The sequence below is a fragment of the Sapajus apella genome, unplaced genomic scaffold (assembly GCF_009761245.1).
Source record: "Sapajus apella isolate SASKATOON/1434 unplaced genomic scaffold, GSC_monkey_1.0 scaffold148, whole genome shotgun sequence".
In the NCBI taxonomy this organism is placed as follows: domain Eukaryota; kingdom Metazoa; phylum Chordata; class Mammalia; order Primates; family Cebidae; genus Sapajus; species Sapajus apella.
Window position 1 is genome coordinate 256,617 of NW_022437088.1, and position 25,779 is coordinate 282,395.

The 25,779-nt window shown below is 42.0% G+C and overlaps 1 protein-coding gene across 3 annotated transcripts in view; it reads left to right on the forward strand.

Annotated features, from left to right (window-relative positions):
- ASH1L (ASH1 like histone lysine methyltransferase) overlaps nucleotides 1-25,779 on the forward strand; it is a 245,358-nt gene that overhangs the window by 193,499 nt on the left and 26,080 nt on the right. For all 3 annotated transcript variants that reach the window (XM_032264961.1, XM_032264963.1, XM_032264962.1), the window contains 6 exons: nucleotides 13,194-13,267; nucleotides 14,723-14,768; nucleotides 14,882-14,990; nucleotides 18,687-18,893; nucleotides 19,018-19,164; nucleotides 24,366-24,474. In XM_032264961.1, coding sequence (XP_032120852.1) covers nucleotides 13,194-13,267; nucleotides 14,723-14,768; nucleotides 14,882-14,990; nucleotides 18,687-18,893; nucleotides 19,018-19,164; nucleotides 24,366-24,474 — 692 coding nt within the window. The remainder of the gene's footprint in view (nucleotides 1-13,193; nucleotides 13,268-14,722; nucleotides 14,769-14,881; nucleotides 14,991-18,686; nucleotides 18,894-19,017; nucleotides 19,165-24,365; nucleotides 24,475-25,779) is intronic.

Consider the following 25,779-nt stretch of genomic DNA (forward strand, 5'->3'; position numbering starts at 1 on the left):
AAATCATGTATCACGCCAATATAAATATATAAATAGAAGGTTTGATGAGAATTAAGAGATTTACATAATTGCGGTGTGCCTCACTAAAAAAAATTTAAATATACAAAAAAAAAATTCATACAGTATCCCCTTATCCATAGGGGATACATTCCAGGACTCCCAGGGGATGCCTGAAACTGCAGTTAGCACAGGGCCCTATATATGCTACATCAGTCGATCTGACAATTAAGATTTAAGTAAATAACAGGCAGGTAGTATGCATACTATGGATATACTGGACAAGGAGATAGATCATTCATATCCTAGACAGGACAGCATGACATTTCATTACACTAACTGAGAATGCCATTCCATTTAAATTTAAGAATTGTTTATGTAGGCTGGGCGCCGTGGCTTGCACCTGTAATCCCAGCACTTTGGGAGGCTGAGGCTGGTGGATCACGAGGTCAAGAGATTGAGACCATCCTGGCTAACATGGCGAAACCCCATCTCTACTAAAAATACAAAAAAAAAAAAATTTAGCTGGGCGTAGTAATGTGCACCTATAGTCCCAGCTACTCAGGAGGCTAAGGTAGAAGAATCGCTTGAACCTGGGAGACAGGTTGCAGTGGCCGAGATAATGCCACTGCACTCCAGCCTGGCAACAGAGTGAGACATCGTCTCAAAACAAAAAAGAATCGTTTATGTATTGAACTTTTCATTTAATATTTTCAGACTGTGGTTTACTACTGGTAATGGAAACTGTGGAATGTACATCGCAGATAAAGGGAAACTATTGTATTTCCAGTGGAGAGGCCTGGCAAATGCCACCTTAATCAAGTGATCAAAGTGATCACTAGTCATGGGACAGATTGATATCATGAGTCACCTGATAGTATGCCCTGACAAAACAGCATTACTTACTTCTATGATACCACTATCAGTAAGGGGCAACCTAAATCTAATGACCTGATAGCTCACAAATACAAAGTGAGGAACCTCCTACAGACCAAAATAACTTTAATCTTCAAAAAATGACAAGGTCATAAAAGAAAAGGAAAAATTGAGAAACTTACAGGTTGAAGGAGATTAAAGAGACATGACAAATGCAATGGTTGATTTTGAACCGAATCTCATTGCTATAAAGAACATTAAAAAGGCTGAGCATGGTGGCTCACGCCTGTAATCTCAGAAGTTCAAGACCAGCCTGGCCAATGTGGGGAAACCCTGTCTCTACTAGAAATACAAAAGATAGCCCGGCCTGGTGGCAGGCGTCTGTAATCCCAGCTACTCAGGAGACTGAGGCAGGAGAATCGCTTGAACCCAGGAGGCAGATGTTTCAGTGAGCCGAGATCGCGCCATTGCACTCCAGCCTGGGCCACAAGAGCGAGACTTCATCTCAAAAAAAAAATAGAATATTAACAGGCTGGGCGTGGTAGCTCACACCTGTAATCCCAGCTACTTGGGAGGCTGAGGCAGAGAATTGCTTGAACCTGGGAGGCAGAGGTTACACAGCTGAGATTGTGCCACTGCACTCCAGCCTGGGTGACAGAGCAAGACTCTGTCTCAAGAAAAAAAAAAAATAAAGAAGAGCATTAACAAAATAGTCACCAAAATTTGAGTGGGCCATAGCATATCAGTGTTTCCTGATATTGATGGTTGTCTTGTATTTGGAGGTGATAGGACAACAGGTTAGCCACGGGCTCTCATATGGTTCAGGGAAGGAAGTTCTTTGCTTCCACCTGTCTTTATGATTGCTTCAAAACAAAAATATATTTTCAAAATGTGACCCTCAAATAGTTCATACACTCAGGCAGAAACCAATTATCTCTTCAAAAATTATTTAAAACCCAGTACTAATAGTAGTCCTATCAGGTAAAATTATAAGGAAAGTGTTGAAAATTTTTTTTTTTTTTACTTATATATTTTTTTTTTTTCTGAGACTGAGTCTTGCTGTGTTGCCCACGCTGGAGTGCAGTTGCTGGATCTCAGCACACCTCGTGATCTGCCGGCTTTGGTCTCCCAAAGTGCTGGGATTACAGGCTTGAGCTACCGTGCCCGGCCTGAAAAAAAATTAAATATTTGAAGAGACATACTTGGGGAAGGAGTTTAAAAGCAATGTAAAGCAAGAATTGTAGGAAAATAATATTTGGAGTGAGATTTGCCACTTAGCATTTTAAGGATCTTTTGCATTAAGTAGAATGCTAGAGGAATGGACCATGTTACGCTATAAATACCTGTTAAAAAGTACAGTGTATGGCTGGACGTGGTGGCTCACATCTGTAATCCCAGCACTTTGGGAGGCTGAGGCGAGTGGATCACCTGAGGTTAGGAGTTTGAGACCAGCCTGGCCAGCATGGTGAAAACTATTCTCTACTAAAAATACAAAATTCAGCTGGGTATGGTGGCAGGCACCTGTAATCCCAGCTACTTGGGAAGCTAAGAGAGGAGAATCACTTGAACCCAGGGGGCAGAGGTTGCAGTGAGCTGAGATTGCGCCATTGCACTCCAGCCTGGACAACAGAGCGGGACTCCCGTGTCCAAAAAAAAAAAAAAAAAAGTATGGTGTAATCACTATGAGCATTGCAATGGAATATCTGTATTCTGTATTCTACAATACAGAGGAAACAAGAAAGTTAAGTAAACTTAATTTATCCAATAGTAAAAGGAATATAAGAAAGAGTGAACATGATGTATATAAATCACAAAACAATATGGTAAAGTAGACCAAGTATAAAAGTAATCACAATAAAGGTAAATTTACCAGTTAAAAGTCAGACTGATTGGATTAAAAAATAAAAAATAGTTACATTTTGTTTACAAGAGACACACCTGAAAACATATGAACAGAAAGGTTTTTTTTGTTTTTTTGTTTTTTGTTTTTTTTTTTGAGACGGAGTTTCGCTCTCGTTACCCAGGCTGGAGTGCAATGGCACGATCTCGGCTCACCGCAGTCTCCGCCTCCTGGGTTCAGGCAATTCTCCTGCCTCAGCCTCCTGAGTAGCTGGGATTACAGGCACGTGCCACCATGCCCAGCTGATTTTTTGTATTTTTAGTAGAGACGGGGTTTCACCATGTTGACCAGGATGGTCTCGATCTCTTGACCTTGTGATCCACCCGCCTCGGCCTCCCAAAGTGCTGGGATTACAGGCTTGAGCCACCGCGCCCGGCCCCCCAGAAAGGTTTTTAATGCAGTAATTTAATAACATAAAGACTAAGATTTCTGGCTGAGCATGGTGGCCCACACCTGTAATCCCAACACTTTGGGAGGCTTAAGTGGGCAGATCACCTGAGTTCAGGAGTTCAAGACCAACCTGGCCAACATGGTGAAACCCTATCTCTACTAAAAATACAAAAATTAGTCAGGCGTGGTGGTGGGCACCTGTAATCCTAGCTACTTGGGAGGCTGAGGCAGGAGAATTGCTTGAACCCAGGAGGCGGAGGTTGCCGTGAGCCAAGATCGCGACATTGCACTCCAGCATGGGTCACGAGTAAGACTCCATCTCAAAAAAAAAAAAAAAAGGAAAAGGAAAAAAAGACTAGGAAGTCTACTTTTGTTATTGAAAGAGCAGATTATATCAAGCTAACCCTCCCAGGAATAACAGTTAGCCACCTCTAATCCCAGCACTTTGGGAGGCCAAGGCGGGTGGATTACCTGAGGTCAGGAGTTCAAGACCAGTCTGGCCAATGTGGTGAAACCCCATCTCCACTAAAAATACAAAAATTAACTGGACATAATGGTGCACGCCTGTAGTCCCAGCTACTAAGGAGGCTGAGGCATGAGAATCTCTTGAATCTGGGAGGCAGAGGTAGGATAGAGCCGTTATTATGCGACTGCACTCCAGCTTGGGCAGCAGAACAAAACTGTCTCTAAATAAATAAATAAATAATTTATCAACTGGACAAAATGTAGTAAATTTAAGTCACTGGAGAGCAACCAGAAGGAGGCACAAACTGAAAAATAATCAATAATTAGAAGAGGAGAAGCACACTGGTTGCATTTCCCACTTGTATATCTCTTTGTTTGTGGCCAGGTGCCCGTTGCATTACTAAATTCAAGTAAGCACTTAGAAACCTTGAATCTTACTGATTATTTAAGGGTCATGTTTCAGGACAACTACAGCAGCAAGAAAATGAGGAAGAAAATTCTGATAGGGGAAACTGTAAATTTTGCATATAAACTCAAGCCACATATCTAGGTAACTGACCCTTAAACTATGTATATACAGCCAGAATCCAGTAAACTTAGTCGAGACTAAAGATACTAAGTAGGGATTTTAGCTGCTGCCTACCCCATGGAAGATAGATGGAAGGTAAACAGATTTTGGTTCACCCACAGTAACTGCTTGCTAATGCAAAGAAAAACTTTCCTTTCTTTTCTTTTTCTTTTCCTTCTTTCCTTCCTTTCTTTTTTGAGCTGGAGTCTCATTGTGTTGCCCAGGCTGACATGCAGTAGTGCAATCTCAGCTCACTGCAGCCTCAGCCTCCTAGGCTCAAGTGCTCCTCCCACTTCAGCCTCCCAAGTAGCTAGGGCCACAGGCACACACCACCACACCTGGCTAATTTTTTATAATTTTGGTAAATATAGGGTTTCACCATTTTGCTCAGGCTAGTCTCAAACTCCTGAGCTCAAGCAATTTGCCCACCTCAGCCTCCCAAAGTGCTGGGATTACAGGCATGAGCCACCTTTCCTGGCTGAAACCAGTTCTTTTCACAGGATAATAACACAATTGAGAATCTCTGTAACATAGTATTTATAATGTCCATGATTCAATCCAAAATTAGTAGACATTAATAAACATGAAAATATGACTCAAATTAAGAGAGAAGGCAGTCAATACTGACAATTTCCAAGATCGTCCAGATGCCGAAAATAGCAGACAAGGATTTGAAAGTTGTCGTTATAACTGTGTTCAAGGGTGTAAAGGAAAGTATGCTTATAATGAATAAACAGATAAATCTTAACTTAAAAATGGAAATATAAAAATTTAAAAATGAACAGTAGACGTCCTGGGTCTGAGTCTAAGATAAAAAATTTAAAAATAAAAAGAATAAAAAAAATGAACAGTAGACAAATGAAAGTCCCAGAACTAAAACATATATACCTGAAATTTTAAAACACAAAGTGAAGGTTTAATAACAGATTGAAAGTAGCAGAAGCGTCAGTTGAACTTGAAAGTATGTGAATATAAATTGTTGGCCAGGTGTGAGACTCACAACTGTAATGCCAGCACTTTGGGCTGCCAGGGTGGGTAGATCACCTGAGGTCAGGAGTTCGAGACCAGCCTGGCCACATGGCAAAACCCCACATCTACCAAAAATGCAAAAATTAGCCAGGTGTGGTGGCACGTGCTTGTATTCCCAGCCTTAAATAAAAATACATACAGATAATATAAATATATATCTCCAAGTAAAGGGTTTATTTCAGAACAATATACAATAATTAGGCTGGGTGTGGTGGCTGATGCCTATAATCCCAACACTTTGGGAGGCCGAGGCAGGCAGATCACTTGAAGTCAGAAGTTCGAGACCAGCCTATTCAACATGGTCTCTTCTAAAAATAGAAAAAAATTAGGAGTGATGGTGGACGCTTGTAATCCCAGTTACTCGGGAGGCTGAGACAGGAAGATCGCTTGAACCCAAGAAGCGGAGGCCGCAGTGAGCCAAGATTGCACCATCGCACTCCAGCCTGAATGACAGGGCAAGACTCTGTTTCAAAAAAAAAAAAAAGAATTAGGCCAGGAATGGTGACTCATGCCTGTAATCCTAGCGCTTTGGGAGGCCGAGGAGAGAAGATTGCTTGAGGCCAGGGGTATGAGAGCAACTTAGGCAATGTAGTGAGAAGCTGTCTCTATAAAACAATAACAACATTTGCCAGGTGCATGCCTGTCATCGTAGCTACTCAGGAGGCTGAGGCAGGAGGATAACTTGAACTGAGGATATCGAGGCTGCAGTGAGTGTGATTGCAGTAGTGCACTCCAGGCTGGGTGATGTATCAAGTCCCTGTTTCTATTTAAAAAAAAAAAATTGCAATTTAGGACACATAGACCAGGGAAGTCCCTGTGTGTCTGAAAAACAAAGGTAAAGGCTGGGGTTGTATTGGGCAAAAGAGGAAGGTTGAAAGGTCAGTCAGGCACAGTGGCTCATACCTATAATCCCAGCACTTTGGGAGGCTAAGGCTGCTGGATTGCTTGAGCCAAGGAATTTGAGACCAGCCTGGACAACATAGTGAAAACCCATGTCTACAAAAATTTAAAAAGAAAAGAAAATTAGCCAGGCATGGTAACAGGTTCTTGGGAGCCCGAAGCAGGCGGATCACCTGAGCCTGGGAGGTTGAGGCTGCAGTGAGATAAGATTGTGCTATTGCACTCCAGCCTGAATGGCAGAGTGAGATCCTGTCTCAAAAAAAGAAAAAGGTCACTGGTGCAGTTGTCATTGGTGAGTGGCAGCTGTTACTAGGTAAGACATAGTCTTAGTTAGATCATTGTGGATTTTCTGTTGAATTAAAAAATCAGTTCCTGGATCAGGGACCTTAGTGCCCTTTACCATGGCCTCCTGACTCCATTTAAGTTGAGTATGGCATGAATGATTCCATTTTGTCTAATCAGCTTTCACACTCCACTCAAACTTAGATCAGCAAGCACCCATTGGAGAGTGTTTGCTTAAGCATCAGCGAAAATTCAAATGGAAAAACATTCCATGCTCATGAATTGGAAGAATTGATATCGTTAAAATGGCCATATTGCCGAAAGCAATTTATAGACTCAATGCTATTCCCATTAAACTACCTTTGACATTTTTCATAGAATTAGGAAAAAAAAAACTATTTTAACATTCATATGGGGTCAAAAAAGAGCCTGAATAGCCAAGGCAATCCTACACAAAAAAAGAACAAAGCTGAAGGCATTGCACTACCTGACTTCAAACTATACTACAGGGCTACAGTAATCAAAACAGCATGGCACTGATACAGACACATAGACAGTGAAACAGAATAGAGAACCCAGAAATAAATAAGACTGCACACCTACAACTATGTGATCTTTGACAAACCTGACAAAAACAGGCAATGGGGAAAGGATTCCCTATTCAGTAAATGATGCTGGGATAACTGGCTAGCCATATCCAAAAGATTGAAACTCCTTCTGTACAGCATATACAAAAATCAACTCGAGATGGATTAAAGACTTCAATATAGGCCAGGCATGGTGGCTCACACCTGTAATCTCAGAACTTTGGGAGGCTGAGACGCATGGATCACTTGAGGCCAGTAGTTCAAGACCAGCCTGGCCAACATGGCAAAACCCCATCTCTACTAAAAATGCAAAAATTAGCTGGGTGTGGTGGTACATGCCTGTAATCCCAGCTATTCAAGAGGCTGAGGCATGAGAATCGGTTGAACCCTGCAGGTGGAGGTTGCATTGAGCTGAGATCACTGCACTCCAGTCTGGATGACACAGCAAACTCAGTCTCAAAAAAAAAAAATGTAAAACTCAAAACTATAAAAACCGTGGAAGACAACCTAGGCAGTACCGTTCAGGACATAGGCACAGGCAAAGATTTCATGATGTTGCCAAAAGCAATTGGAACACAAACAAAAACGGACAAATAGACTCAAAGAGCTTCTGCACGGCAAAAGAAACTATCAACAGAGTAAACAGACAACCTAGAGAATTGGGGAAGTTTTTGCAAACTGCATCTGACAAAGGTCTAATATCCAGCATCTATGTGGAACTTAAGTATACAAGAAAAAAACCCATTAAAAAGCGGGCAAGGCTGGAGCAGTGGCTCATGACTGTAATCTCAGCACTTTGGGAGGCCAAAGCAGGTGGATCACTTGAGGTCAGGAGTTTGAGACCAGCCTGGCCAACATGGTGAAAGCCCGTCTCTACTAAAGAAAAAAAAAAAAAATACAAAAATTAGCAGGGACATGGTGGTGCATGCCTGTAATCCCAGCTACTTGGGAGGCGGAGGCAGGAGAATTGCTTGAATCTGAGCAGCAGAGGTTGCAGTGAGCCAAGATCACACCACTGCACTCTAGCCTGGGCAATAGAGTGTCCCTCCCTCCACTGCCATGGTGTCAGAGGAGGTCTAGTAGAGTCAGACTTCTACCAACACCTAGCAGTAACGTAGCAACCCCACCGCAAGGTCAGTGAAGACCCCTTAGGGAATTGGAATTCTAACCATTCTCTAGCAGTAATGGGGAGCTTCTTCATTCCCCAGCGCTCAGGTTTCATTGGAGGCCTAGTAGGCAACTTAGACTTTTACTTATAACTTATAGCTGGCAATAATGAGGCACCTTTATCCCTTTTCTGCTAGAGCAGTTTCAGAAAAAGCCAGCTACAATAAAAATTTCATAAAATCTAGAACTTTATAATGATACAAAAGTGTTTAACTTTAAATTTAAAGTCACATGTCATTTGCCAAGCATGATGGCTTATGCCTGTAATCCCAGCAATTTGGGAAGATGTTAGAATTTTCTGGCAGATTTTAAAGCAGTCTTGATAAAAATGCTTTAGTGAGCAATTGTGAACATGCTTGAAACAAATCAACAAATAGAAGCTAATTTTCATATTTTTATTTTATTTTGTTGATTGACTTTTTTTGTTTTTGAGACAGGATCTTGCCCAGTTGTCCAGTCTGGAGTGCAGTGGCACCCTTGGCAACATAGTGAAACCCCATCTCTACAAAAAAAAATTAGCCAAGTGTGGTGGCACATGCCTGTCATTTCAACTACTCAGGAGAATGAGTCTCAGAAATAAAAAAAAATTTTTTTAAGGTTTTTTTTTTTTTTTTTTTAAAGGGAGTCTCTGTCACCTAGGCTGGAGTACAGTGGCAGGATCTCAGCTCACTGCAACTTCTGCCTCCCAGAAGAAATTTTCCTGCCTCAGCCTCCAGAGTAGCTGGGACTACAGGGGCATGCCACCACACCCAGCTAATTTTTTGTATTTTTAGTAGAGTATTCACCGTGTTAGGATGATCTCCATCTCCTGACCTCCGTTATCCGCCCTCATTGCCCTCCCAAAGTGCTGGGATTACAGGCGTGAGCCACCGTGCCTGGCCAATTTTAAAGCAATGACAGAGAGATTACCCCTTACCTATAGGGATAAAACAATTCAAATGACAGTAGATTTCTTATCTGAATCTACGGGGGCCAAATGCAAACAATACAACGTTTTTCACATCCTGAAAGCAAAGAATTGTCAACTCAGAATTTTCTAACCAATGAAAATATCTGTCAGGAATTAAGAAATGAAGGCATTCTTAGATTAAGGAGAACTAAAAGTGTTTGTTGTCAGCAGATGTACTCTATGGGTAAACGAAGTTCTGTGAACAGAATTTTTTAAAAAAAGACACTGTTGAACATTAGGAAGAATACAGTAAGCAAAAGCATGGCTATATATACAACATGCTTTCCTTCTCCTCTTGAGTTTTTCTAAGTTATGTTTAAATCATTGAAGCAAAAAGTTTTAACACTGCTGTATTTAACAACTTTATATAAGAGATGCAATTCAGAAACCATCCAATTTACTCTTTTAAAGTATGCTGTTTTTTTTTTAACTTCCAATAAAATATGCATAACAAAATTTGCATTTTGCTCATTTTTAAGTAGACAATTCATTGTAAGTACATTCACATTGTTGTACGACCATCACTACTGTTCATCTATCTCCAGAACTTTTTTTTTTCTTTGAGACAGTCTTGCTCTGTCGTCCAGGCTGGAGTCTGGTGACATCATGATCTCAGCTCACTACACCCTCCACTTCCTGGGTTCAAGTAATTCTCCTGCCTCAGCCTCCTCAGAAGCTGGGACTACAGGCGCATACCGCCATGCCCAGCTAATTTTTATATTTTTAGTAGCGATGGTGTTTCAACATGTTGGCCAGGATGGACTTGATCTCCCAGCCTTCAGATTCCACCTGTGTTAGCTCACCTTCCACCTGGGTGAGCCACCGCGCCCAGCCCATTTCCAGAAGTTTTTCGTCATCTCTTACTATAACTCTGTACCCATTAATCTGTAACTCTCCATCCTCTCTTCCCCTCAGCCCCTGGTAATCACTGTCTATATCTTTGAAAATGGGATTGTATAATATTTGTTATTTTATGTGTGCCCTAATTCACTTGGCATAATGCCTTTAAGGTTCATCCATGTTGTAGTACCATCATGTGTTGCTTAACGATGGGGACAGGTTCTTAGAAATGCATCATAAGGCAATTTTATCATTATGCAAACACAGAATGTAAACCTTAATAGTATAGCCTAACCAAGCTGTATGATATAGCCTCTTGCTCCTAAGCTACAAACCTGTATGTCACGTTACTGTGCTGAATACAGTAGTCAGTTGTAACATAGTGTTAAGTATTTGCATATCTAAATGTAGAAAAGGTACAGTAAAAATACAAAAGGATAAAAACTGTGGGACACTTACCATGAATGGAGCCTGCAGGACTGTAAGTTCCTCTCAGTGGGTCAGCGAGTGAGTGGAGAGTGAATATGAAGGCCTAGGACATTACCATATACTACTGTAGATTTTATACACATTGCACACTTAGGCTACTCTAAATTTATTTTCAATTTTTTTTTCCTCAATAGTAAATTAATTTTAGCTTTCTGTAGCTTTTTTACTTTATAAAGTTTTTGACTCTCATAATAATTTAAACATGAACACACTGTACAGCTGTACAAAAAATATTTCCTTTACATCCTCATTCTATAAGCTCTATTTTTAACATTTTCTTCTTATTTTTAAATTTCTTAGTTAAAAGTGCAAACAGGGCTGGGCATGGTGGCTCATGTCTGTAATTCCAACACTTAGAGAGGCCAGAGTAGGCAGATCGCTTGAGCCCAGGAGTTCAAGACCAGCCTGGGCAACATGGCTAGACACTCTACAAAAAAAAAATTAGCTGGACATGGTGGCATGTGCCTGTAGTCCCAGCAACTTGGCAGGCAGAGGTGAGAGGATCGCTTTAGTTTGGGAGGTCAAGACAGCAGTGAGCCATCATCCTGCTGCTGTACTTCAGCCTGGTGACCAAAAAAAAAAAAAAAACAAACAGAGAAAGCTAAGACACAAACCCACGTTAGCCTAGGCCTACCAAGAGGCAGGATCAATATCACGGTCTTCTCCCTCTATATTTTGTTCTACTGAAGGGTCTTCAGGGCCAGTAACACTCATGGAGCCAGTAACACTCATCTGCTATGGTAATATGTCTTCTGGAACATCTCCTGAAGTATCTGCCTGAGGCTGCTTTTTTTGTTTTGATTTTTTCTGAGACAGAGTCCGCGCTGTTGCCCGCTGGAGTGTAATGGCACTGCAACCTCTGCCTCCGGTTCAAGTGATTCTCCTGCCTTAGCCTCTTGAGTAGCTGGAACTACAGGTGCATGCCAACACGTCTAGCTAATTTTTGTATCACCATTTTGGCCAGGATGTTCTGGAACTCCTGACCTCAAGTGATCCACCCACCTCGGCCTCCCAAAGTGCTGGAATTAAAGGTGTGAGCCACCGATCCTGGCAAGGCTGTTTTTTGTTTTGTTTTGTTTCTCCTTCTTTTTTGAGACAGTGTCTCTGTTGCCTAGGCTGGAGTGCAGTGAGTGATCCTGGCACACTGCAACCTACCCCTTCCCCTGCCCCCTCCTAGGTTCAAGCCATTCTCCTACTTCAGCCTTCTGAGTAGCTGGGATTGCAGGTGTGTGCCATCACACCCAGCTAATTTTTGTATTTGTAGTAGAGACGGGGTTTCACCTTGTTGGCCAGGCTGGTGTTGAACTCCTGACCTCAAGTGATCCACCTGCTTTGGCATCCCAAAGTGTTGGGATTACAGGCATGAGCCACCGTGCCCAGCCAAGGCTGTTTTTTAATACGCAAGAGTATACTCTAAAATAATAATAAAAAGTATAGTATAGTAATTATATAAACCAATAACATAGCAATTTTATCAAGTATTATGTATTATACGTAATTGTGTCTGCTATGATTGTATATGACTGGCAGTGCGAGAGTATACAAGCAGCATCACCACAAACACATGAGTAACACTTTCCACTGCAAAGTTAAAACAGCTAGGAGAAATTTTTCAGCTTTCTTCTTACCTTCTGGGACAACCATCATATATGCTGTCCATTGTTGACTAAAACATCTGCACATGACTATATGTATAAGAATTTTCTTCTTACCAGCCTGAAGAATTTCCTTCTTACCAACATAAAGCAACCCCATCTCTACTAAAAATGCAAAATTAGCCAGGCGTGGTGGCGCATGCCTATAATCCAGCTATTCGGGAGGCTGAGGCAGGAGAATTGCTTGAATCTGGGAGGCAGACGTTGCGGTGAGCCGAGATAGCACCACTGCACTCCAGCCTGGGCCACAGAACAAGACTCTACCTCAAAAAAATAAAGAATTTAATCCTTTTGGCCAGGTGCAGTGGTTCACACCTGTAATCCCAGCACTTTAGGAGGCCAAGGCAGTCGGATCACCTGAGGCTGGGAGTTTGAGACCAGCCTGACCAACATGGAGAAACCTCGTCCCTACTTAAAAAACAAATGTCCGGGCGCAGTGGCTCAAGCCTGTAATCCCAGCACTTTGGGAGGCCGAGGCAGGTGGATCACGAGGTCAAGAGATCGAGACCATCCTGGTCAACATGGTGAAACCCTGTCTCTACTAAAAAAAAGTACAAAACATTAGCTGGGCATGGTGGCGCGTGCCTGTAGTCCCAGCTACTCAGGAGGTTGAGAAAGGAGAATTGCCTGAACCCAGGAGGCGGAGGTTGTGGTGAGCCGAGATCGCGCCATTGCACTCCAGCCTGGGTAACAAGAGTGAAACTCGGTCTCAAAAAAAAAAAAAAAAGGAAAATTATCCTGGTGTGGTGGCAGGTGCCTGTAATACCAGCCACTTGGGAGGCTGTGGCAGAAGAATCATTTTAATAATCAAAAAATATTTAATAAACTTCATAATGACCTGTGTGTTTTTGGTTGTGGCTTTGCTATATTCGTTGTTTTATATAGACTACTATTGTACTTAAAATATATCTTTAGCATATGTAACGTGGAGTATGGTGGGAAAGAATAGCTAAAATTAAAAATTTGTGATGGAAAAATCCTTAAAGAATTAAATCTTTATTTTTGTTGTCAGTACATATTAGTTCTTGTAGCTGCGTGACCCTTTTGTATAAGCAAGTATCAGAATAGCTATTGAAATTGATAGTGTTTTTTGTTTCAGGAAAGTATCTAAGACAAAAGAGAATTGACTTCCAGCTTCCTTATGATATCCTTTGGCAGTGGAAACACAATCAGGTACAGACAATCTTACCAGATTTGATTCTTAAGTAGTAAAGGGAGAGGGGTGGAAATGCAAGTGTTTTTCTTCCTCCTTGTCATGTTTTCATCTTAGGAGGTATTCAGAAGTGTCCCTGTGAAGGTTAGAACTGAGAAAAATGAATTTGCATCCATATTCAATATGACCTATTTGCCTTTACTCTTACTGCAAAATAGTAGTAAGTTCCTGCTTTCCTAGGCAACCTGCTGTTGTTATTCTGGACTTTTATTTTGGTAGCAAAGATTATGTTCTGTAAGAATTCTATTTGATGCGGGTCTCAGGAGAATTTAGATGTACTGCCAGCAGCACTAAGAAATTTTAGACTTTATTTTTGTTGGCTCCTTCTCATCAGTTTGAAATTTATTTTTCACATGCAAAAGAGATTCTTTTACCAAAGGAAGCCGGGAAATGTTTAACACTCTTGTACTTTTAAAAGATCTTTAAATATTTTGGTAACTAAAAATAGGAAGATGCTGTTAGTTTCCCCCAGTGATTTTTGTATTAGCTTATAGCCCCCAGGTCCCATATTGAGAACAACCATTGGGAAATAAAAATAGTCATGCAGTTGAGATGAACAGATTTCCTGAGTTCTGCCAAAATTCCACCAAAGGCTAACTTTGGAAAGCCAAAATTGACATTCCCCTCTGTATTCTCTTCTCCAATGGCCTCTGTTGAATTCTGAGAGTATTGATATGTTAGGCATTTATCTCAGAGTTTTTAACAATGAAGGAGAGAATGCTTTGAACATACTGACTGAAAAATCATGGTGGGATTATTCCAATAGATTAATAAACAGTCTAGCTTAGTGCAAGTTGCTCTTTGTTTTGTACAGTCCCTTATGGCAAAAAGCTGGAAAATTGCCTCTCTTCTAATGTATCCTTTTTTTTCTTTCTAATGTCTTCTTGATTATAATAACTCCATTTTGCGTGCCTGCCCTCTCTCCTTTATTCACTAAATTAATTGCCTTAATTAAAATTTGAAATGTTGTCTTACAATTTTCAACCTGAAAAGCCAGGGTACTCATCTTTTTAATTTCATGTACCCACCCAGACATCTAAATAAGCCCTATGCATGTTGTTTTCCTTTCTTTTGATAGAAGCAAATAGAATCTTAATTTGTCCAAATGAATAGCTTTGGTCTCCAGTGTGATTTTCATTTAAGTCTATCGAACGACATGCCGAAGAAACATGTAATTCCACTTCTATAAACTATTTAGTGCTTCTTCTGTTGAATCTTATTCTTCCACCTTTTATTTCAGAGTGAAAAGAGATCACACCAGAAGTTTCCCTCAAATGTATCCAACCCTAAATGTCTTGTAAATATTTCCAGTTGAGCAGAGTGCATAGATAATTTCCTGTATTTTTAGTGATTGATGCTGCTGTCTGGCATTTTATATTAAATGCTAAATCAAGATTTTTCATATTTTCTTCTAGCTATACAAAAAGCCAGATGTCCCACTATATAAGAAAATTCGTTCAAGTGAGTAACTCGGGAGCTATTTTTTCTGCCTCTATACCTCAGTGTTCTTCTTAGCCTAGCACTTGAAAAATTATCCTGTATGTTCACAAACTATTCTTTGCTGTCTTCTCAAGATGTCTACGTTGATGTCAAACCCCTTTCTGGTTATGAAGCTACCACCTGTAACTGTAAGAAGCCAGATGATGACACCAGGAAGGGCTGCGTCGATGACTGCCTTAATAGGTACTGTCATGCTTTGATTTCTCTAAAGCATAGGCTTTAAAGTATATATACATCACTTTTGGAGGGTGCAGCTAAATAGGCTCTTCTATTTTTCTTGAAGAAGTTGCATAAAAGGATGTATAAACACTAATGGATGGGTGTAATGGAGTAACAGAAAGTGAATTAAACGTAGAGTCTTGTGTGCCTTGGTTGGTTTACATCCTTTTACTATTGATGAGACTTGAGGAACGTTATTTAATGCATCTAATAAAAGTAATACCTTACCTTCTCTAGGAGGGTTTGTGGGGATTATATGAGACAGTGTTCATAAACAATGTGAAGTTTTGGCTTTTTTTGTTTGGGGCTATTTTTTTAAAGAAATGGGGTCTTACTGTGTTGCCCAGGCTGGATTCAAACTCTTGAGCTCCAGTAGTCCTTCTATCTCTGCCTCCTGAGTAGCTGGAACTGTATACATGTGATACCGTGCCCAGCTCATAAACCATTAAACACAGTCCTAGGTACCTTCCTAGCTCTCAATATATGTTTGCCATAAAGAGGAAGCAGAATAGGACAGTGGCAGTGAGAGTGAAGGGGAAAGGGGTGATATATTTTAGAGGAAAAGTATGTTGATTAACCATTGACATGTAGAGGATAATTCTTATCTCCAGTATTTGACGATAGAAAGTGTGGAATCTGACTGAATTGAAGATAAGAATTATGACTTTGGCTGGTGCAGTGGCTCATGCCTATAATCCCAACACTTTGGGGGGCCTAGGTGAGAATCACTTAAACCTGGGAGGCGGAGGTTGCAGTGAGCTGAGATTGCAACATTGCTCTCCAGCCTGGGCAACAAGAGTGAAACTCCATCTCAAAAAAAAAAAAGAATTATGACTTTGATTTGAGACTGTGTAATTTTTTTTCTTTTTTCCTACACAAAGTCTGGGTCTGTCACCTAGGCTGGAGTGCAGTGGTGCCATCTCTGCTCACTCTAACCTCTGCCTCCTGGGTTCAAGCATTTCTCCTGCCTCAACCTCCTAAGTAGCTAGGATTACAGGCACCCACCACCACACCAGGCTACTTTTTTTTTTTTTTTTTTTTTTTTTTTTTTGAGACGGAGTCTCTGTCGCCAGGCCGACATTCAGTGGCATGATCTCAGCTCACTGTAACCTCTGCCTCCTGGGTTCAAGCAATTCCCCTGCCTCAGCCTCCCGAGTAGCTGGGACTACAGGCGCATGACACCATGCCCAGCTAATTTTTATGCTTTTAGTAGAGATGGGGTTTCACCATGTTGACCAGGATGATCTTGATCTCTTGACTTCGTGATATGCCCACCTCAGTCTTCCAAAGTGCTGGGATTGCTGGTGTGAGCCACCACGCCTGGCCAATTTTTACATTTTAGGAGAGACAAGGTTTCACTATGTGGGCCAGGCTCGAACTCTTGACCTCAGGTGATCACCCTCCTCAGTCTCCCAGAGTGCTGGGATTACAGGCATGAGCCACCACACCTGGCCAAGAGACTATATAATTTTAAATGGCATTGAAATTTCAAAACGTAATTGTGTAATAGACAAAGGAGTGGATATAGAATTTGTTGTTTTAGTAACAGTGCACATTTGCATCAAAATAAAAAAGAACCAGTGAATTTTACATCAGTATTTTCTATTCTGGATAGTTCTCATGGCCAAAGATAGCTGCTTCTTTAGTCTCTAGTCAACTGTCCTGTGGGCTGAAGGGAATCAGTGTTTTAGTTCTTCCTGCTTCAGCATGCCAGTTGGGAAATTCTATCTTACCTGCATTACTGTAAATTCACACCTTATCATCGTATGTACTTGCAGTTTCACATAGTGTTTTGTGCACTGATTTTCTTCACTCACAAATTTTTTTTTTCTTTTTTTTTTTTTTAAAGACGGGGTTTCACCATATTGGTCAGGCTGGTCTTGAACTCCTGACCTCAGGTGATCCACCCACCTTGGTCTCCCAAAGTGCTAGGATTACAGGCATGAGCCACCGCGCCAGCCTATTCATTTATTTTTAACATAGAGACAGGGTCTCTATAAATAGCCCAGGCCGATCCTGAACACCTGGACCCTTAAATCTCACTATATGAAGGACGGCCTAGACCTACGTTTAGTAGGTGGTAGAGAGTGCAACTCTCTCATTTTTTTTTTTTTTTTTTTTTTTTTTTTTTTTTTTTTGAGACAGAGTTTCGCTCTTGTTGCCCATGCTGGAATATAGTGGCATGATCTCAGCTCACCACAACCTCTGCCTCCCAGGTTCAAGCAATTTTCCTGCCTTGGCCTCCCGAGTAGCTGAGATTAGAATTTTTAACTTGTTAATTCAATAACTATTATGGGTTCAACTAGTCATATAGCCTGGAAATGTCATTTCCACTAATGAAACATAAAATTTCTGTAATACAGCAGAAGCAAATATACTTGATATTACTTAACTGTACTCTTAAAAATGGCTAAGGTCAGGCATGGTGGTTCATGCCTGTAATCCCACCTTCTCAGGAGGCAAAGGCAGGTTGGATCCCTTGAGCCAAGGAGTTCAAAGCTATATTAGGCTGTGATCAGGCCACTGCACCACGGTCTGGGTGACAGAGGGAGACTTCCTCTCTTTAATTTAAAAAAAAAAGGCCGGGCATGGTGGCTTGTGCCAGTAATCCCAGAACTTTTGGGAGGTTGAGGCAGGTGGATTACCTGAAGTTAAGAGTTCAAGACCAGTCTGGCCAATATGGGGAAACCCAGTCTCTACTAAAAATACAAAAATTATCTGGGTGTGGTGGTGTATGCCTGTAATCCCTGCTACTCGGGAGGCTGAAGCAGGAGAATTGCTTGAACGTGGGAGGCAGAGGTTGCAGTGAGCCTCTGCTCTATTATAATGCAGCCTGGGCAACAGAGCCAGACTCCATCTCAAAAAAAAAGAGAGAGAAAGAAAAGAGTGCAGTGAAATCATAATCAAATTAATGTTTCTTCTTTGGATCACAGTTATTCTTTTTTTTTTTTTTTTTTTTTTAAACAGAGAGTCTTGCTCTGTCACCCAGGCTGGAGTGCAGTGGCACAATCTCTGCTCACTGTGACCTCCGCATCCCAAGTTCAAAAGACTCTTCTGCCTCACCCTCCTGAGTAACTGGGATTACAGGCACACACCACTACATCCAGCTAATTTTTGTATTTTTAGCAGAGACGGGGTTTCACCTTGTTGGCCAGGCTAGTCTGGAACTCCTGACCTCAGATAATCCACCCAGCTCAGCCTCCCAAAGTGCTGGGATTACATGCATGAGCCACTCGCCCAGCCTTATTCTTGGAGGGATAAATATGATATGGTTTACCTAGGATTCTGAGTGGACAGTTAGCTTAATCGTTTATAAGAAACACTCAGGGTTTGCAACCTAACTTGGAAATTAGGAATATCATTAATTTTTGACATTTATTATTTTAATCTCAGTGATAGGCCAGGCACGGTGGCTCATGCCTGTAATCCTAGCACTTTGGGAGGCCGAGGTGGGTGGATCACCTGAGGTCAGGAGTTCAAGACCAGCCTGGCCATCATGGTGAAACCCCATCTTAAAAGAAAAAAAAAAATTAATCTCAGTGATTTGGGTACTTTTATTAAAATAAAAATTGATTTTATGTATTCATTTGTAAATGTTCGTAAAATTTAAAAATGGATGTATCATGCAAATTGATGTATAGTTATTCCTTTTCTTTCTAGAATGATCTTTGCTGAATGTTCCCCCAACACTTGCCCATGTGGCGAGCAGTGCTGTAACCAGAGGATACAGAGGCATGAATGGGTGCAATGTCTAGAACGATTTCGAGCTGAGGAAAAAGGTTGGGGAATCAGAACCAAAGAGCCCCTAAAAGCTGGGCAGTTCATCATTGAATATCTAGGGGAGGTTGTCAGCGAACAGGAGTTCAGGTACAGTGGTAAATGATGGTACTGTAATAAAATGCAAAGGTGTAAGATTAGAATGGAGAATTAAAGATTTGAAGTTTACTTTCAGCTACTCGTTAATTGGCTTTCAATCATTTCTTCTCTTTAGGAACAGGATGATTGAGCAGTATCATAATCACAGTGACCACTACTGTCTGAACCTGGATAGTGGGATGGTGATTGACAGTTACCGCATGGGAAATGAGGCCCGATTCATCAACCACAGTTGTGACCCAAATTGTGAAATGCAAAAATGGTAAGGAAGCAGGAGAAGGTGAAGCCAAGAATCCAGCAAAATAGGCATTGAGGACAGCAAGGGATTGATCTTTCCACAGTGTCAGTCAGCTTACACAAAGCAGCTCAGGCATTTCCCATTATCCCAGATCCCATGAGCAGAGTAAGCTTCTTCATTTCATCCTAACTTTTCACTCGCAGACAGATATTTTTGTTTCTATTTGTGTGTGGTTTTGTTTTGTTTTGCTTTGCTTTTTTTGTTTGCTTTTTGCATGCAAATAGTTTCAGGATTTCCTAGAAAAATATAATAGTGATGATAATGATAGCCAGGGAGGTGGTATATACTTGCAGTTCCAGCTATTTGAGAGGCTGAGAGGATCATTTGAGCCCAGGAGTTTAAGGCCAGTCTGGGCAACATAGTAAGAAGAAATCAGAAACAAAAAATAATGATAAAAGACCAGGCACAGTGGCTCGCTCTGTCGCCCAGGCTGGAGTGCAATGGCGCAGTCTCAGATCACTACAACCTCCATCTCCCAGGTTCAAGCGATTCGTCTGCCTTATGCTCCTGAGTAGCTGGGACTACAGGTACACACCACCACGCCTGGCTAATTTTTGTATTTTTAGTAGACATGAGGTTTCACCGTATTGGCCAGGCTGGTGTTGAGCTCCAGACCTCGTGATCCGCCCTCCTCAGCATCCCAAAGTGCTAGGATTACAGGCATGAACCACTGCACCTGGCCTAATTTTTATATTTTTAGTAGAGATGGGGTTTTACCATGTTGTTCAGGGTAGTCTTACACTCCTGACCTCAAGTGATCTGCCCACCTAGACCTCCCAAAGTGCTAGGATTACAGGTGTGAGGGTGGGTGACAGATTGAGACTCTGTCTCAAAAAAAAGTTACAGTATATATCAGGAGTCAGCCAAAAATTTTTGGCTTTGTACCTTTAAAACTTTATTTGTAAAGATGAGGAACAGTTGCCTGTGGACCAGAATATGCCAACTTGTGGTATAGATTTAAAATGCTTGCTGGACATGGTGACTCATGCCTGTAATTCCAGCATTTTGGGAGGCCAAGGCAGGCAGATCACGAGGTCAGGAGACCAAGACCATCCTGGCCAACATGGTAAAACCCCATCTCTACTAAAATACAAAAAAAATTAACCAGGCATGGTGGTATGCGCCTGTAGTCCGAGCTACTCAGGAAACTGGGGCCAGGGAATCACTTGAATCTGGGAAGCGGAGATTGCAGTGAGCCAAGATCGCACCACTGCACTCCAACGTGGCTACAGAGTGAGACTCCATCTCAAAAAAAAAAAAAAAAAAAAAAAATTTAAAATTCTTTCTGCAGCCAGGCTCAGTGCGTCATGCCTGTAATCCCAGCACCTTGGGAGGCTGAAGCAGGCGGATCACCTGAGTTCAGGCGTTTGAGACCAGCCTGGGCAACATGGCAAAACCCTGTCTTTACTAAAAATAGAAAAATTTGGGTGTGGTGGTACATGCCTGTAGTTCTACCAGCTACTCAGAAGGCTGAGGTGGGAGGTTTGAATGAGTCCGGGAGGCAGAGGTTGCATTGAGCAGAGATAGTACCACTGCACTCCAGCCTGTATGAGAGTGAGATCCTGTTTAAAAATAAAATTTTTTAAAAAAAACAGCTTTCTTGCTGAGTCAGAGCATCTAGAAAATAAAAAAAGACAGGAAAAAAAACAGCTTTCTGAATACAGAAGATAAACTAAAAATTTTAGACAAGGTTACATGTAATAGGGCAGTATCTAAGCTAAACCTTAATGTGTTCCACATTGGTAAAGAGATAAGAAGAAAAAAGCTATGGAGTCAAACAGCCTGGGTTTTAATCCCCTGGGTTTGAATGCCAATTAATTGCTGTATAACCATAAACAAACTCTGTAGCATATATACTTCATATATAAAATGGAAATCATAATGCCTATCTTGTAGGATTGTGGTTTTTTTTCTATAGGATTGTTTTGAGAATTAATGATATAACCTGTTATCATTATGGCATGGTAGTTAAGATTTTGAAGCCAGAATGTCTTAATTTGAAACTTGATTCCACAAGTTATTAGCTGTGTAACTTTGGGCAAGTTTTTCTTTCTTTCCGTGCCTCAGTTTCCTTATTTGTAGTATGAGGGTTATAATAATACCTAATAATAGTATATATTTTTATATAATTGTTGGGAGAATGAAATAAGTTAATATAAAATATTATAAAAAGCACTCAATAAATGTTAGCTATAATGATAATGACTATATTCTCTTTTTAAAAATATATTGAGATAAGGTCTCACTATGTTGCCCAGGTGAGTCATGAACTCTAAGGTTAAGCAGTCCTCCCCCCTCAGTCTCTCAAAGTGCTGAGATCACAGGTGTGAGCCATATGTAATTATCACCACCCAGCCGATAATAACAATATTCTGTAAAACATCTAAAACACAGCCAGATGTGGTGGCTCACGCCTATAATCCCAGCACTTTGGAAAGCTGACGCAGGTGGATCACGAGGTCAGGAGATGGAGACTATCCTGGCCAACATGGTGAAACCCTGTCTCTACTAAAAATACGAAAAATTAGCTGGATATGGTGGTGTGTTCCTGTAATCCCAGCTACTTGGGAGGCTGAGGCAGGAGAATCACTTGAACCAGGGAGTCAGAGGTTGCAGTGAGCCAAGATCGCGCCACTGCACTCCAGCCTGGCGACGGAGTGAGACTCTCTCAAAAAAAAAAAAAGAAAAAAAAAGACACCTAAAACACTAAATGAGGCCGGGCGTGGTGGCTCATGCCTGTAACCCCAGCACTTCGGGAGGCCAAGGTGGATGAATCACGAGGTCAGAAGTTCAAGACCAGACTGGCCAACATGGTGAAACCCCGACTCTACTAAAAAATACAAAAATTAGCTGGGCATGGTGGCTCATGCCTGTAATCTCAGCTACTTGGGAGGCTGAGGTAGGAGAATTGCTTGAACCGGGACCCAAGTGGCGGAGGGTAGTGAGCCGAGATCATGCCACTGCCCTCGCCTGGGCTACAGACTGAGACTCCCATCTCAAAAAAAAAAAAGAAAAAAAAAAAACATTAAATGACCATTACCTTACATGTAATAGAACAAGAGAGGCACTCATGTGATAAAAGATGAAAATTAGACCAGGCGCGGTGGCTCAAGCCTGTAATCCCAGCACTTTGGGAGGCCAAGGCGGGTGGATCACGAGGTCAAGAGATCGAGACCATCCTGGTCAACATGGTGAAACCCCGTCTCTACTAAAAAAATACAAAAAATTAGCTGGGCATGGTGGCACGTGCCTGTAATCCCAGCTACTAAGGAGGCTGAGGCAGGAGAATTGCCTGAACCCGGGAGGCGGAGGTTGCAGTGAGCCGAGATGGCGCCATTGCACTCCAGCCTGGGTAGCAAGAGTGAAACTCCGTCTCAACAAAAAAAAAAAAAGATGAAAATTAGTAGAACTGGAAAATTTGTATAGGTAAGCCATAAAAAGTAATCTTGATTTAATAGGTAAACTAACTTTTTTTTTTGAGACTGAGTCTCGCTCTGTTCCTCAGACTGGAATGCAGTGGCATGATCTCAGCTCACTGCAACCTCTTCCTCAGGGGTTCAAGCAATTCTTCTGCCTCAGCCTCCCAAGTAGCTGGGATTACAGGCACACGCCACCATGCCTGGCTAATTTGTCTATTTTTAGTAGAAACGGGGTTTCACCATGTTGGCCACACTGGTCTCAAACTCCTGACCTCAGGTAATTTCACCTGCCTCGGCCTCCCAAAGTGCTGGGATTACAGGCTTGAGCTACCTATCATGCCTGGTCTGGTCTTGAACTCTTGACCTCAGGTGAACATCCCACCTTGACCTCCCAAAATGCTGGGATTACAGGCAAGCCATGTTTTAGAAGGACTTTGAATATCAGGCAGGGGAATTTAAGGCCTAATTGACATTATAAACCATGTTTTCAAGAAAAATTATTTAGGACTCTTACTCTGGCAGTATTATACAGGCTGGGTAGGATAGAAAAGAGATTAAAAGTGGAGGCTGGGCATGATGGCTCACACTTGTAATCCCAAGCCTTTGGGAGGCCGAGGCAGGCAGATCACTTGAGGCCAGGAGTTCAAGACCAGCCTGGCCAATACAGTGAAACCCCATCTCTAATAAAAATGGAAAAAATTAGCTAGGCGTGGTGGCATACGCCTGTAATCCCAGGTACTTGGGATGCTGAGGCATGAGAATCTTTTGAAACCCAGAGGCAGTGGTTGCAGGGAGCCGAGATTACACCACTGTACTCCAGCCTGTATGAAATAGACTATGTCTCAAAAGAAAAAAAAAAGAAGGAAAGATTGGCCAGAAAACTCTTTTTTTTTTTTTTTTTTTTTTTTTTTTTTTTTAGAAGGGGTTTTTCTCTTTTTTTTCAGGCTGGAGTGCAATGGCGCGATCTCGGCTCACCGCAACCTCCGCCTCCTGGGTTCAGGCAATTCTCCTGCCTCAGCCTCCTGAGTAGCTGGGATTACAGGCACACGCCACCATGCCCAGCTAATTTTTTGTATTTTAGTAGAGACGGAGTTTCACCATGTTGACCAGGATGGTCTCGATCTCTTGACCTCGTGATCCACCCGCCTCGGCCTCCCAAAGTGCTGGGATTACAGGCTTGAGCCACCGCGCCCGGCCTCAGAAAACTCTTATAGTAAAACCAACACAAAAATCCAGGAGTAGAATTATTTTAATCAGAATAAAGGAAAAATAACCAATGCAGAAAAATATTTCTTGAAAACAAATTATTAGGGCTTGAGTTATTGGATACATAAGGAAAGGCAATTTTGAAATCAGTGATTGTACCAGTTTTTATACATTTCAGGCATGGTATTAGGAATTCCAGCCTTACGGCCAGGTGCGATGGCTTATGCCTGTAATCTTAGCACTTTGGGAGGGCAAGGCAGGTGTATCACCTGAGGTCAGGAGTTCAAGACCATCCTGGCCAACATGGTGAAACCCCCATTTCTACTAAAAATACAAAAATTAGCTGGGCGTGGTGGCATGCACCGGTAGTCTTAGCTATTTGGGAGGGTGAGGTCAGAGAATCACTTGAACCCAAGAGATGGAGGTTGCAGTGAGCTGAGATCACGCCACTGCACTCCAGCCTGGGCAACAGAGTAAGACTCTGTCTCCAAAAAAAAAAAAGAATTTCAGCCTTTATAATTCTGTTTTCGCTCTTTACAGGTCTGTTAATGGAGTATACCGGATTGGACTTTATGCTCTTAAAGATATGCCAGCTGGGACTGAACTCACTTATGATTATAATTTTCATTCCTTCAATGTGGAAAAACAGGTAAGAATAATAAATCTTAGAGGGAGATTGAACTTTATCCCTTATAATGCTATAATAACATGAGCCTTTAGTAACTTGGAGCCAATAAGAAGTATGTGGGAGGCTGGGCACAGTGGCTGTCACCTCTAATCCCAGCACTTTGTGAGGTGAGGTGGTCAGATCACTTGAGCTTAGGATTTCAAGACAAGTCTGGACAACATGACAAAACGCCATCTTTACCAAAAATACAAAAAATTAGCTGGATGTGATGGCATACACCGGTAATCCTAGCTTCTCGGAGGCTAAGGCAGGAGAATTCCTTCAACCCTGGAGTGGAGGTTGCATTGCAGTGAGCCGAGATCACACCACTGCACTGCAGCCTGGGCAACAGACTGAGACTCTGTCTAAAAAAAAAGGTATATGTGAGATCAGGTGCAGTGGCTCACTCTTATAATCCCAGCACTTTGCAAGGCCAAGGCAAGTGGATTGCTTGTAGTCCAGGAGTTCAAGACCAGCCTGGGTAACATGGTGAGACTCTGTTTCTACCAAAAAAATATAAAAACTAGCTGGGTGTGGTGGCACGTGCCTATGGTCCCAGCTACTTGGGAGGCTGAGGTGGGAAGATCACTTGAGCCTGGGAGGCAGAGGTTGCAGTGAGCCAAGACGGAGCCAATGCATTATACCCTGGACAACAGAGCAAGACCCTGTCTCAAAAACAAAAAAAAGAAGCTGGGTGCAGTGGTTCACGCCTGTAATCTCAGCAGTTTGGGAGGCCAAGGAAGGCAGATCATGAGGTCAGGAGTTCGAGACCAGCCTGACCAATATGGTGAAACCCCGTCTCTACAAAACATAAAAATTAGCTGGGCGTGGTGGCACGCACCTTTAGTCCCAGCTACTCAGAAGGCTGAGGCAGAAGAATTGCTTGCACCAGGAGGTGGAGGTTGCAGTGAGCCAAGATCGCACCAGTGCACTCCAGCCTGGGCAACATAGCAATATTCCATCTCAAAAAAAAAAAAAAAAAGCAGTTACATGGGAGCCTGGGCACAGTAGTACATACCTACCTATAGTCCCAGATACTCAACAGGCTGAGACAGAAGGATCACTTGAGCCCAGGAGTTCAAGGCCAACCTGGGCCACAGAACAGGACCCCTTCTCTAAAATGTTTAAAGTGTTTTGTTGTTAAGACAGGATCTCGTTCTGTGGCCCACACTAGAATGCAGTGATGTGATCATGGTTCATTGCAGCCTTAATCTCCTGGGCTCAAGTAATCTTCCCACCATATCCTTCTGAGTAGCTGGGACCACAGGTATGCACCACTATGCCTCG